Below are 14,126 nucleotides of genomic sequence, written 5' to 3' on the forward strand. Positions count from 1 at the left end.
TCTCTCTCTCTCTCTCTCTCTCTCTCTCTCTCTCTCTCTCTCTCTCTCTCTCTCTCTCTCTCTCTCTCTCTCTCTCTCTCTCTCTCTCTCTCTCTCTCTCTCTCTCTCTCTCTCTCTCTCTCTCTCTCTCTCTCTCTCTCTCTCTCTCTCTCTCGTCCAGCGTTACTTGTAATCCTTTACTGTAACTAAGCTCACCATTACAGCTACACAATATCCACAGATTGAACTTCCATCAATAATGTTTTCCTGCACTGTGTTTATATATCAGTTGATCATACATGAACCTGCAGAGAAAAGGAATCAACATCTTCCTTCTGTGTTTTGAACAGTTAATGTGGTTATCTTGGTACTAAACATGCCAATGTGAGGAGACTACTTGTCCTGGTGTCCACACCCTTAAATTATACCCAACATTTACTCAGAGGAGCCTCACAAATCCAAAATAATCAAAGGACAGTCATTACAAAATAACACCACCATAACCATAGGAACTAATCCACAGGTTACTCAATATGGTTTGTTATACCTGAAATGATCTCTCTTCCACAGTCAGGCAAACAAAAGCTCCCTCACCATCTCTACAATAACAAGGGTGGTGATGGTCGGAATAGTGCATAATACAAATATGGCTAGATTTTCTGTCTTCTCAAGTCTAACAGGATAGAAACTATGAAATAATCCACTGCTCCTCTGGCGAGACCTGCAGAAAAACACCGCGCTGTTAAAACTGGGTCCAAGAAGTGAGGGAGCACGGTTATTTGAAAGAATACGTCACATGCATATGTGAAGCCTTAATTGAATTGTTATTGTGACGTGTGATTATTGGGCCCTGGACTAGAACCCTCCTCATTTAGCCTGTCTGTAGTGGCTCGTCTGCTTCAGCTGGATCTTCAGCTTGATGCATGTCGAACAATAGCAGATTATAGCAGAAAACTCCAGTTTTCCTATTCATAGCAGAACTTCAGAGCTTCCAGAAGCTTATAGGCGGTGTAGTCTGTAGTCTTCAGATTTTTATTCATTGGAAAAAACCCGAAAAGGGTTAGTTTATTGCTTATGTGTAAAGTTTGCAGGTCCCCATCTTGATTCGTTCATCAGGGCTCTTCTGTGTTTGTTCTGATCTCTGGACCCACAACAGGAGTACAACAAGGACACACACTGGCCACATAACACCAGGATACTGTGACGTCTGCTTTTCCACACAGCTAGTGTTACACCTCTTTTGTGTGTGTGTGTGTGTGTGTGTGTGTCTCCACCTCCTTGTCACACATGTAGGGATGGTGCACCACATCCTGTCCACACTCCAGTTTGTTCAGATGTCATGATCCACCAATCTTCCAGCACGATGTGCTTAAAGTAGAAGACTGACCTGCAATAATCACTTTCCAAGCACTTTGACCCTCAAGCATTTCAAAACGAGAAAAGTGATTCATCAGGATTAACTAACGATGTTGTAAATCACATGCCAGTACAAGTCGGGTCAGTTGGAAGTACAGCAGTATTGTGCTTTCTTTCTTCAGGTGGATTCAATGATTGTATGGAGGTATTATTGATGAAAAATGTTTGCGTACTTGTAAAAGTGAATTTGTAGTCGTGTACCGTGAGTTGTGTACCTGTAGACGTCTTTTCTCTCCACAAATACAACACCACACTTACAAGTCACAACTTCTTAATTACAGGAGCACACATCCTGTTTTACAAGTCACAGATTAAAAAAGATCTGTCATGCTGATATTTTTCCTTCAATTGTTGCAGTAAGTCTGGTGAACAACATATTTGTGCTCCTGTATCGATGTCACGTTCTTCCACACAAGTCACAGATCGTTTTCTTCAACGACAAATCACAGAACGTGGCTCCGCTTCTGCTGACACATCTGGTGAAAAAGACCTGTGCGTTCACTCCGTGGTGAAAAAGACCTGTGCGTTCACTCCGTGGTGAAAAAGACCTGTGCGTTCACTCCGTGGTGAAAAAGACCTGTGCGTTCACTCCGTGGTGAAAAAGGCCTGTGCGTTCACTCCGTGGTGAAAAAGACCTGTGCGTTCACTCCGTGGTGAAAAAGACCTGTGCGTTCACTCCGTGGTGAAAAAGACCTGTGCGTTCACTCCATGGTGAAAAAGACCTGTGCGTTCACTCCGTGGTGAAAAAGACCTGTGCGTTCACTCCGTGGTGAAAAAGACCTGTGCGTTCACTCCGTGGTGAAAAAGGCCTGTGCGTTCACTCCGTGGTGAAAAAGACCTGTGCGTTCACTCCGTGGTGAAAAAGACCTGTGAGTTCACTCCGTGGTGAAAAAGGCCTGTGCGTTCACTCCGTGGTGAAAAAGACCTGTGAGTTCACTCCGTGGTGAAAAAGGCCTGTGCGTTCACTCCGTGGTGAAAAAGGCCTGTGCGTTCACTCCGTGGTGAAAAAGACCTGAGAGTTCACTCCGTGGTGAAAAAGACCTGTGCGTTCACTCCGTGGTGAAAAAGACCTGTGCGTTCACTCCGTGGTGAAAAAGACCTGTGCGTTCACTCCGTGGTAAAAAAGACCTGTGCGTTCACTCCATGGTGAAAAAGACCTGTGCGTTCACTCCGTGGTGAAAAAGACCTGTGCGTTCACTCCGTGGTGAAAAAGACCTGTGCGTTCACTCCGTGGTGAAAAAGGCCTGTGCGTTCACTCTGTGGTGAAAAAGGCCTGTGCGTTCACTCCGTGGTGAAAAAGACCTGTGCGTTCACTCCGTGGTGAAAAAGGCCTGTGCGTTCACTCCGTGGTGAAAAAGACCTGTGAGTTCACTCCGTGGTGAAAAAGGCCTGTGCGTTCACTCCGTGGTGAAAAAGGCCTGTGCGTTCACTCCGTGGTGAAAAAGGCCTGAGAGTTCACTCCGTGGTGAAAAAGACCTGTGCGTTCACTCCGTGGTGAAAAAGGCCTGTGCGTTCACTCCGTGGTGAAAAAGGCCTGTGCGTTCACTCCGTGGTGAAAAAGACCTGTGCGTTCACTCCGTGGTGAAAAAGACCTGTGCGTTCACTCCGTGGTGAAAAAGACCTGTGCGTTCACTCCGTGGTGAAAAAGACCTGTGCGTTCACTCCGTGGTGAAAAAGGCCTGTGCGTTCACTCCGTGGTGAAAAAGGCCTGTGCGTTCACTCCGTGGTGAAAAAGGCCTGTGCGTTCACTCCGTGGTGAAAAAGGCCTGTGCGTTCACTCCGTGGTGAAAAAGGCCTGTGCGTTCACTCCGTGGTGAAAAAGACCTGTGCGTTCACTCCGTGGTGAAAAAGACCCGTGCGTTCACTCTGTGGTGAAAAAGGCCTGTGCGTTCACTCCGTGGTGAAAAAGGCCTGTGCGTTCACTCCGTGGTGAAAAAGACCTGTGCGTTCACTCCGTGGTGAAAAAGACCCGTGCGTTCACTCCGTGGTGAAAAAGGCCTGTGCGTTCACTCCGTGGTGAAAAAGGCCTGTGCGTTCACTCCGTGGTGAAAAAGACCTGTGCGTTCACTCCGTGGTGAAAAAGACCTGTGCGTTCACTCCGTGGTGAAAAAGGCCTGTGCGTTCACTCCGTGGTGAAAAAGACCCGTGCGTTCACTCCGTGGTGAAAAAGGCCTGTGCGTTCACTCCGTGGTGAAAAAGACCTGTGCGTTCACTCCGTGGTGAAAAAGGCCTGTGCGTTCACTCCGTGGTGAAAAAGACCTGTGCGTTCACTCCGTGGTGAAAAAGACCTGTGCGTTCACTCCGTGGTGAAAAAGGCCTGTGCGTTCACTCCGTGGTGAAAAAGACCCGTGCGTTCACTCTGTGGTGAAAAAGACCCGTGCGTTCACTCTGTGGTGAAAAAGGCCTGTGCGTTCACTCCGTGGTGAAAAAGGCCTGTGCGTTCACTCCGTGGTGAAAAAGACCTGTGCGTTCACTCCGTGGTGAAAAAGGCCTGTGCGTTCACTCCGTGGTGAAAAAGGCCTGTGCGTTCACTCCGTGGTGAAAAAGGCCTGTGCGTTCACTCCGTGGTGAAAAAGACCCGTGCGTTCACTCCGTGGTGAAAAAGGCCTGTGCGTTCACTCCGTGGTGAAAAAGGCCTGTGCGTTCACTCCGTGGTGAAAAAGACCTGTGCGTTCACTCCGTGGTGAAAAAGGCCTGTGCGTTCACTCCGTGGTGAAAAAGGCCTGTGCGTTCACTCCGTGGTGAAAAAGACCCGTGCGTTCACTCCGTGGTGAAAAAGACCCGTGCGTTCACTCCGTGGTGAAAAAGGCCTGTGCGTTCACTCCGTGGTGAAAAAGACCTGTGCGTTCACTCCGTGGTGAAAAAGGCCTGTGCGTTCACTCCGTGGTGAAAAAGACCCGTGCGTTCACTCCGTGGTGAAAAAGGCCTGTGCGTTCACTCCGTGGTGAAAAAGACCTGTGCGTTCACTCCGTGGTGAAAAAGACCCGTGCGTTCACTCTGTGGTGAAAAAGGCCTGTGCGTTCACTCCGTGGTGAAAAAGGCCTGTGCGTTCACTCCGTGGTGAAAAAGGCCTGTGCGTTCACTCCGTGGTGAAAAAGGCCTGTGCGTTCACTCCGTGGTGAAAAAGGCCTGTGCGTTCACTCCGTGGTGAAAAAGACCCGTGCGTTCACTCCGTGGTGAAAAAGGCCTGTGCGTTCACTCCGTGGTGAAAAAGACCTGTGCGTTCACTCCGTGGTGAAAAAGGCCTGTGCGTTCACTCCGTGGTGAAAAAGACCCGTGCGTTCACTCCGTGGTGAAAAAGACCCGTGCGTTCACTCCGTGGTGAAAAAGACCCGTGCGTTCACTCCGTGGTGAAAAAGACCTGTGCGTTCACTCCGTGGTGAAAAAGACCCGTGCGTTCACTCTGTGGTGAAAAAGGCCTGTGCGTTCACTCCGTGGTGAAAAAGGCCTGTGCGTTCACTCCGTGGTGAAAAAGACCTGTGCGTTCACTCCGTGGTGAAAAAGGCCTGTGCGTTCACTCCGTGGTGAAAAAGGCCTGTGCGTTCACTCCGTGGTGAAAAAGACCCGTGCGTTCACTCCGTGGTGAAAAAGGCCCGTGCGTTCACTCCGTGGTGAAAAAGGCCTGTGCGTTCACTCCGTGGTGAAAAAGACCCGTGCGTTCACTCCGTGGTGAAAAAGACCCGTGCGTTCACTCCGTGGTGAAAAAGGCCTGTGCGTTCACTCCGTGGTGAAAAAGACCCGTGCGTTCACTCCGTGGTGAAAAAGGCCCGTGCGTTCACTCCGTGGTGAAAAAGACCCGTGCGTTCACTCCGTGGTGAAAAAGACCCGTGCGTTCACTCCGTGGTGAAAAAGACCCGTGCGTTCACTCCGTGGTGAAAAAGACCCGTGCGTTCACTCTGTGGTGAAAAAGGCCTGTGCGTTCACTCCGTGGTGAAAAAGGCCTGTGCGTTCACTCCGTGGTGAAAAAGACCTGTGCGTTCACTCCGTGGTGAAAAAGGCCTGTGCGTTCACTCCGTGGTGAAAAAGGCCTGTGCGTTCACTCCGTGGTGAAAAAGACCCGTGCGTTCACTCCGTGGTGAAAAAGGCCTGTGCGTTCACTCCGTGGTGAAAAAGGCCTGTGCGTTCACTCCGTGGTGAAAAAGACCCGTGCGTTCACTCCGTGGTGAAAAAGACCCGTGCGTTCACTCCGTGGTGAAAAAGGCCTGTGCGTTCACTCCGTGGTGAAAAAGGCGGTGCTGATAGATGGATGATTTTGTCCCGCATGTGTCAGAATATATTTCTGTTTCTTCTTCTCTGTGCGCCTGCCGCTGTGTTGAGCCTGGTGCTGCGGTAAGACGGAGGCTGAGGGCAGAGATCCACAATCGCCACTTAATTTCACTAGTTTTTTGTAGTTTTTCACTTGCGGATGATGGCAGTATGACAAAAACCTTTTTATAAGAAAACATTTTTTTATTTTGTATTCCTTTTTATTTCAAAAATGTTTTGTTGTCATAGGCTCTTTAATCTGTGACTTGTAAAACATAATTTGTGCACTTGTAAATAAGAAGCTCTGACTTGTAAGTGTGGTGTTGTGTTAGTGGAGAGAAAAGAATTCTGCAGGTACACAACTACAAATTCACTTTTACAAGTACACAAACATGTTCACCAATAATGCCTCCATATAGTGCTGCTCAATTAATCACATTTTAATCGTGATTAGGATTTTGGCTCCGGCCCATCTCAAAATTCCTGCGATCGAGGAAAACCTTTTGTGTTGTAGAGCCGATGAACGGATAGCTCAGTAAGGAACTCCGAACGCTATTCTCCATGAATCCACACTTCTCAGTAACTCCTTTCTTTTCTCTTTCTCTCCAACATGAGAGTGCAGCGCCACACCCTGTTGCACCAGAATACTACTGACCGGAAACCCCTCCTCTCTACAAAATAAAGTTCCCCAATGTGGTGGTCAGTTAAGGTCATGATTCACCCAGTTACTATGGGGTGGTGGGGAACTTTATTTTGTAGAGAGGAGGTACTTTTGTTTTCACACCGTGTGAGCTCTCTGTTGGAGAGATGAGAGAAAGAAAAGTGTTTCTGAGAAGTGTGCTGGATGGAAAATAAAGTTTGGAGTTGCTTGCTCAACACGCGCCTCTGACTCCCGTTCATGGGTTCTACACCACCACTATTTTAATTTAGATCTAAAGTATTTATGTTGAAGTATATCTATCTCTTATTGTAGTTTATTTATTTCTTGTACAAGAGTTTATTTTTTACCAAGTTACAAGATATTTTTATATATTCAATAGGAGTCTTTTTTTAAAAAGCACATCCAATGAATGCTGTTCTAAATTCAAAAACATAATTGTGGTTTCAATATTGCCCAAAATAATTGTGATTATGATTTCTTTGCATAATCGAGCATCATTATGTCGCATGTCGCATGGCATAATTCTTTACATATGACAATAAGTGTATACACATTATTTTTAGCATCGTCTGCTTGTTCCATTACCGCAGCTTCACCTGCTGCTACTTTTCTTTAGTTTTGTTGAGATGATCGTATTCCGTCATTTAAATCACACAACAAGTGGTGCATGTATTTCCTGGACTATAAAGGCTTTTTCACATGGGGATAGTCGTGACTCGGTTCTCTTGGGCAGGAAGGGAACCCAGAATGTTCATACCTTCATTTGGTGGGGGGGGGGGGGGGGGTGTTCACATTCACATTTGTGAACGGACCAAACTATCTGGAAAACGTCACGCAGTTACAACAGCTGCTGGCTTGGGGGCGCTGCTGCCCCAGACAAACACTGACCAGAGAGAAAGTAAGGAAGAAATGGGGCTCATTGATTGGTCCGGGCCGAAAGCGGAAGTTCCCCAACTTCATCCCATCGTAGCAAGGCTAGTCGGCGCTTGGCCGATACCGATATCAGTCCGATGCGATATCGGCACGAATCGTACATATTTTTACTACTTATTTTGTAGTGTGGAATGTTAGTAAAGGCTCGATCACGTGACGTTACTCAAACAGAGAACAATAGTCAAAAACGGTACATATGAGAAAAACTGACCCAATTATTATTAACTAATTGGTTACATACATTTTTACCTTCAACATATTGTCTCCAGTATTCTACAGTTGAATCAAAGAAATAAAAATTAAATTGGAAGACCCTGAAAAATAACCTGATTAAATCCAATAAAAACAAATTATACTTTAAAAGTGCAAACAATTCAAGTTCACTTCAGTCCATTTTTTTTACTGTCAATATATGGTGGGGACAAAAACAACAACACAATATTGTCCACTGGCCAACTGCTTTTGTCGACAAAGTCGTGGTGGCTAATAATAATGCACCTCGAGCCTCGCTACATAATAATAGAATATATATTATAATAATAATAATAATGTAGCGAGGCTCGAGGTGCTCAATTAAGCGTTAAACCTCGCCATTAGCGCGCGCACGCCGTTATTGTTGTTGTGACCGCGTGGGCTCTGCACGCTGGATAGAGACGTTCTATTGGCTGGAGCTGGCTGCTCTTCTTCTTTAGCGTTTATGGCAGCGGCACCAACGTTCAGGTGTATGTCCTCCTCCCACTGTGTTGGTGTGTGAACCTGAGTCACCAATAGAAGTGCTGGAGCAGAAAATGTCCAGGTTATCGGAGATTTTAGATGCAGTCCAATAAAATCCGATACTCCTTTTTTTTTAGGTGATATCTGACTGATATTTTAATATTGGCTCCAGACGCCTCCAGTGATGTGGTCAGAGAGGAGTGAAAGAGCATTCCACTGGTGATCTGGTGAACTTCAGGCCCAGAAGGCAGAGCTGGAAAATAACGGTGGCCTCACAAAATATTGACACTTTGGCCCCAATTGAGATATTTTCCCTTCGGGGGAGTGCTCACCTTTGTCTCCAGTGGTTGAGACATTAATGTGTTGTGGAATGAAACGACACTGTTAAATATTTGCAGAAATGTGAGGGGGTGTGGTCACTGTTGTGAGAGTCTGCATGTCTTTTTTTCTCTCCTTTATTATGCATTGTGTTTTTAAATTTTTCAGGTGTGATCCACACCCAGGTGTGGTCTGGAGAGGAACCAGATTCCCCGATCATTTGTTTGAAATATTGGTGTTTTTCTTGACTTCCCTCTGCTGCACACTGAAAACACTGAATCATGTTGGTTCAGGAGCTTGAGAAGCCAGTGATGGTCGCAGGCTGTTTCTCTCTGCACAGGGTTGGTGAACACATGTTTTGCGTTCATTCAAATATACAGGGAGGTGGATTAGAGAGAAGCTAGTGACACTGAACTGCAGCTCTTTGTTGTGTGTGAAACGTCATTCGTGTTCGATTTCTCTGCAGAACTAATCATGTTCCAGTGCAAACTGCAATGACTTGCTGTGTTGACGAATGTAGAAGGTTCCACTGCCCCTTTCGCCAAATGATCCATGCCACATCAAGGAATGTCTCATCTTCTCCAGCCTGTCTTATGAAGGATCAGGGAGCCGCACCGTGAAGCGACTTCAGCTCGACTCTAAACTCTCAATCGGGTGTAACACAAGGGCTGGTTTCTGTGTCGACAGACATCCTGCTTCAGTACTATTTGGATACCAGAGCTCTGTTTGCTTTAATAGGATTATGGTTGATTTTATATGAGGCTGTAATAAACTCCTCTCTACAGGCCAGTATGAAGTGTACAGATGTATGGATATATCCTCTCAAAAGACAACTTGAGGTCAGAAAGGGAAATGGTTCAAACTATTTTGTTAAATTTGGACAATGTGGGGGTCTATGTGATGTCATCTTCTCATAATCAACCTATTCTATCTTTAAAACCTCCGAATCACTTTATTAATCCCTGGAGAAATGACAGAGCAACGCAGCTCAAACTGCAGAGTTTCCAGCTCTGATGCAGAACAAAGTTGAGAGTTTAGCGTGGAGGAGCACTATTGACTGTGGGTCTCCTGAGTAAAGTGCTTCTCAAACCATGTGTCATGAACACATCTGCACATGGACACCCAATGTTCTGATGTTGGTCATCCAGGTCCAGCTGCTGCTGTTCCAGAACCTTCTGTCAATTTCTTCCTGAGGTTTTTCGCCCACGATCAACCTTCTTTGTTTTCTTCTTCACAGTAACCGTTTCTTTTCTCCATCACACATTTCTCACACGCTCAACACTCTTTCGGCTGTTCTCTCGCTTTCTGGTGCACATTTCATCATTTCTAACCGTCTCCTGTTTTCTCCTCAACAGATGAAATCAAGGAAGAACTGGAGAAACAAAAGTAAGTGCATTGTGTGCTGAAGCACAGTCATGCTTTAAGTCTTGAGGTTTGCATGAGATGATTAATTTACTCTTTCATCCTGGCCCGGCTCTTTTAATCATGATTTCTTCTCAAAACAAAGAAGAAGGCATCCAGTCTTGTGACTCTCTTCAATGAGTCAAAGTATGTTTGCTCAGCCTCCTGCAGCCGTTCAGGCCGGTTTTTTCCACCACGACACCTGCTTGTTTCTTTGGAGGGGAATTTAATATTTTCTGCATTCTTACCGCACAGACTGGCACTTTGACAACATGTTTATGAGAATTCTGTCAAGGCGGCAAACTGTTAAAGCAGTTAGACAGGCTTTAGACAGAAGCTTCAAGATGCTTTCAGAAAATGTGGATTTCTGGCTCCTGAGAGTTGCAGCATTTACACGGTGACTTTTCTGTCAATCTGATTTAGATTCGTACTGATTCTAGGACCAGATGGCCTCGTTTACATGAACACTGAATAAACACATGAGAATGTTGTACCGCTTTATGAACACCGAGATGTGATCCCATTCATTTCAGTGAAGCAATCCCATAATGCAACTGTGACGTTTGCTGCACTCAGTCCAACAACTGGCTTTAACCAGAAACCCGCCACTTTCAAAAATGGAATTTCTTTCCAGTGGTTATGCTTGTGGAGCTTCATTTTTAGTTTTTTTTAAAAACTGCAACATGAAAGCAAGTTTCTCTTGGTTCAAACTATAACCAGGAAGAGATGAGCAGCAGCCAGTTTTTGCATGATTTGGCACAGATGACTCTGCTTCCTGCCCCCCCCCCCCCCCCCCCCCCCCCCCCCCATGGGTCCGCGATCACGTCATGGCGTTGGGTGATCCCACGTTCCTCATTTTGTCTGCTTTGTTTCCACACATCACATTGTAGAGGAGCTCCACAGCTTTTATTACAGCAAGTTGTTATTCTAATTTTTCATACAAAAGACATTTTAATTCTCTTCAATGATGATGATGATGATAATAGTTTTGCCTGACGTTACTATTGTGGTGAATGTTTTATCATGACTTTCACCAACAAAGTTGGCCATTTATTGGTTTCTATGCATGTATTCTACCAACGTTTTGCAACCACTACTTTCCTGAATTGAATTAATTGAGGATTCGTCATCACCCAAGGACCATGATGACCACCATTTCCAAATAAATCCCCAAAAACGTAGAAAAAATGTCCAGCAGATGAGAGAAGCACGTTGTCGAGGAGATCAAATGAGATTGGCGTCTGTTGCCATGGAGACGCTCCCTGCTCAGTGTTTCACACAGTGATGTAGTGAACTGGCCTACCTCGTTAGCATCGATATGAGCTAACAGCTATCATGCTAGCCATGCTAACTCGGCGTTGGAGAAGGTCTGCACTCTGCCGAGTTCAAGTTTATCAGATGGATTCAAACACTTCAACATTATTTGCTCGACACTGTCTGATCGTTGACATTCACTTTGTAGATTTGGGACTTGGCTTGGATTCAGTCTTGAATGATATTAGTCATTTTATAAGCTGGCCTTCTTTCTCTTTTGAATCGGTGGACGGGAATGAATTTCACTGGTTATGTGACAAAAGGTTCATGTGCAGTCTCGAGCGCAGATGTGAGGATGTGCTGCCCTTCAGGGGTCACTGACACGTTATTAATAAACACGTATGTCTGCTCCATGGAGCTGTGGTTGTCAGGATCAGAATAATTTCCCCAATGTTTCATAATCTCTGCACACCAAGAGATGGAGAACATGAGCTTATTAAAATGGATCATTCCCACTTTAATTAGAGGAGAATTGATCGGCTCAACAAAGGATCATTTCCTCCTGTAGCCCAGACTTGAACTCTGCTCATGTACAGTTGTGCTTCAGATAATGGGAGGAGGTTTTGAGGGTAAGAATTGTCCCCCTCTGGTCATGACGCATGTCCCCCCCCCCCCCCGCAGAGATGGCACGGTGGTCCCACCCAGAGCAAACTACATTGAGGCCGACAAATACGTGCTGCCCTTCGAGCTGGCCTGCCAGTCCAAGTCTCCCCGGATCGTCAGCACGTCCCTGGACTGTCTGCAGGTTTGTACAAAAACACCAACACACCCAGTGCTTTTCTAGCAGCAGCGTGGAAGAAGGAAATCCTGCCACACTTGTTCTACACGTCTGATGTGCAAACGACTCCACATTCCTCTGCTTTACTCCTGCAGTCCCTCAAGCAGCCACTCTGGTTTGACGCTGGGATTTAGATTTAATGCACTGTTGTTACAAACACGTCATTTATCTCAAAGGTAATCCTCCATCATCACCATGCTTTACAATGTTCAACATGTTCCGGCTGGAAAACTGACGTTTGTGTTTCAACATGAAACTTGCAGAAGTTCATCAGAAAGGGAAATGAAAGCTGTGAAGACTGATGGTTTGATAAGAGTTGTGAAGCACTGTGGAGGCAGCAGACGAGCTGCAAATGTCTTTAAGAATACATGCATTTACATTTCTATGTGAGCATTAACGATGAACAGCAATCGGTGTCCGTGCTGTTTGCCGTCTGCATGTCAAAGTATTTGTCCAATCAGAAGTCAACAGAAAATGACGACAGAGTGACGTCCTGATTTCTCCGTAAATGTCAGTGTATTGGAGGTGAAACCCTCCACGTTGCTCTTGCTCGTCCCACTGGAGACGTGACTCTGTGTCTGTCCTGCACCGCAGAAGCTGATCGCGTACGGACACATCACAGGAAATGCCCCGGACAGCCGCAGCCCGGGCAAGAGGCTGATCGACCGCCTGGTGGAGACCATCTGCAACTGCTTCCAGGGCCCGCAGACCGACGAGGGGGTGCAGCTCCAGATCATCAAGGTAGCGTCCCCAAGGCTGTCCCCGTGTCCTCCAGCCGTCCGTCCTGTTGTTGACCAGATTCCTCCAGGAGAAACCTTCCGTGGAATGTGTTTAAAGTTTACGGTTTCTGTCATTTCCTCAAATCGTTTCATGTTTCTGTGAGCAAATTGAAGCCCAACAAACTCAAGAGTTTCCACTCCAGTTCCTATTTCCTCAAAGGTTGTGATGACGTGCAACATCGACAAGAACAGGATGGAATAATCTGCAGACCTCAGTAAACTCTGTTTTATTGTAGTGTAGTAGAGTAGAGTAAAACATTTTATTGAATTTATCAAATGCATGTATGTATATATATATATATATATATATATATGCATGCATGCGCTCCTTTTTAGTTTGAAGGCAGTTCCACATTTCATAAATGTTGAGCAACAGTCTTCAAATGTTGAATCGTCCCAATGATTTTGAAATCGTGGCTGTCTGTCGTTTTCAGTGTGTTCGACTCGTAGCTGCGTTGTAAGGCTCTTCCCCACAGTTACTGAAACACACCCGGTTCTGCAGCACAGGTCAAAGTCTGCACCAGTCGTCACTGTTGACTGAAGGTTTACAGGGCAGATTATTAGCCTCTGCAGGAGCTCCCGATCCCCCAGTGGGTTTACGCTGGCTCATGCTAAGGAGGTGGGGGAAGTGACGTGGTGACTCAGCAGGTCCACCATGAAAGACGTCCTCTCTGACAAGCCTCCACTTCCCCCTCTTCTGCCCCCAGGCGCTGCTGACGACCGTGACGTCGCCCCACATTGAGATCCACGAGGGCACGGTGCTGCTCACCGTCAGGACCTGCTACAACATCTACCTGGCCAGCCGCAACCTCATCAACCAGACCACCGCCAAGGCCACGCTCACACAGATGCTCAACGTCATCTTCACGCGCATGGAGAACCAGGCCGTCAGTTCAAAGCCCTCATCAGTGTTCATGTGCTGCACGTCACTGCCTCTGCACCCAGTTCATGCTGCAAGCATTAAAACAAAACCGGTCAAAGTGTGCAGATCAGTGAGCCTCAGGCTCGCCCTGCATGCTTGGTTAAAACAGGATTCAACAAGAGAAAGAGCCGTTAGTCAAAAGGACGTGGTATACTGCAGTGTTTAGCAACTTGTGTCTTCACCTCAGTGTTCCACATCTTTCTCCCTCATATTGTTGAGTGTAGCTGCTGGTTCAAGGTGATCGGCTCCACACACATTGATTTTGAAGTCATGTCCTCAATGACCAAGCTCTTCAACATCCATAGTGTAAGAAAAAGAATTCTGCTGCAGTGCACCTGTCGCTGTGGTACCCCGAAGCGTTCCTGGGTGTGAACTGTGCAGACCTGTGTTTTTTAATTGAAACATTACACTGCATATAACCACCATACAGAAAGCGTTAACCTTCGATGTGAAAGCAAAGTACGGCTTTTCAGGTGTGCTTTACATTCCTTTCACGTGAAAATCACATTTTTTCACAACAGGCCAGACCTGTGCTACTTAACCCCGGAGGTCCTAGACCTCAGGGTGGGACACACACACACACACACACAAACACACACACGCTCTTACTTCCAACCTGAAGATGGAAAAAACATTTATCTAGTTAATTGTACATGCTGAATTCAT

General features: G+C 46.3%; 1 protein-coding gene across 1 annotated transcript in view; it reads left to right on the forward strand.

Moving 5' to 3' along the window:
• Window positions 1-14,126, forward strand: part of arfgef2 (ADP-ribosylation factor guanine nucleotide-exchange factor 2 (brefeldin A-inhibited)) — a 43,824-nt gene that overhangs the window by 844 nt on the left and 28,854 nt on the right. The window contains exons 2-5 of the mRNA XM_080496775.1: window positions 9,622-9,652; window positions 11,603-11,726; window positions 12,354-12,500; window positions 13,246-13,425. Of these exons, the coding sequence (XP_080352901.1) occupies window positions 9,622-9,652; window positions 11,603-11,726; window positions 12,354-12,500; window positions 13,246-13,425 (482 nt within the window). The remainder of the gene's footprint in view (window positions 1-9,621; window positions 9,653-11,602; window positions 11,727-12,353; window positions 12,501-13,245; window positions 13,426-14,126) is intronic.

The sequence above is a fragment of the Blennius ocellaris genome, assembly GCF_963422515.1.
Source record: "Blennius ocellaris genome assembly, chromosome: 5".
In the NCBI taxonomy this organism is placed as follows: Eukaryota; Metazoa; Chordata; class Actinopteri; order Blenniiformes; family Blenniidae; genus Blennius; species Blennius ocellaris.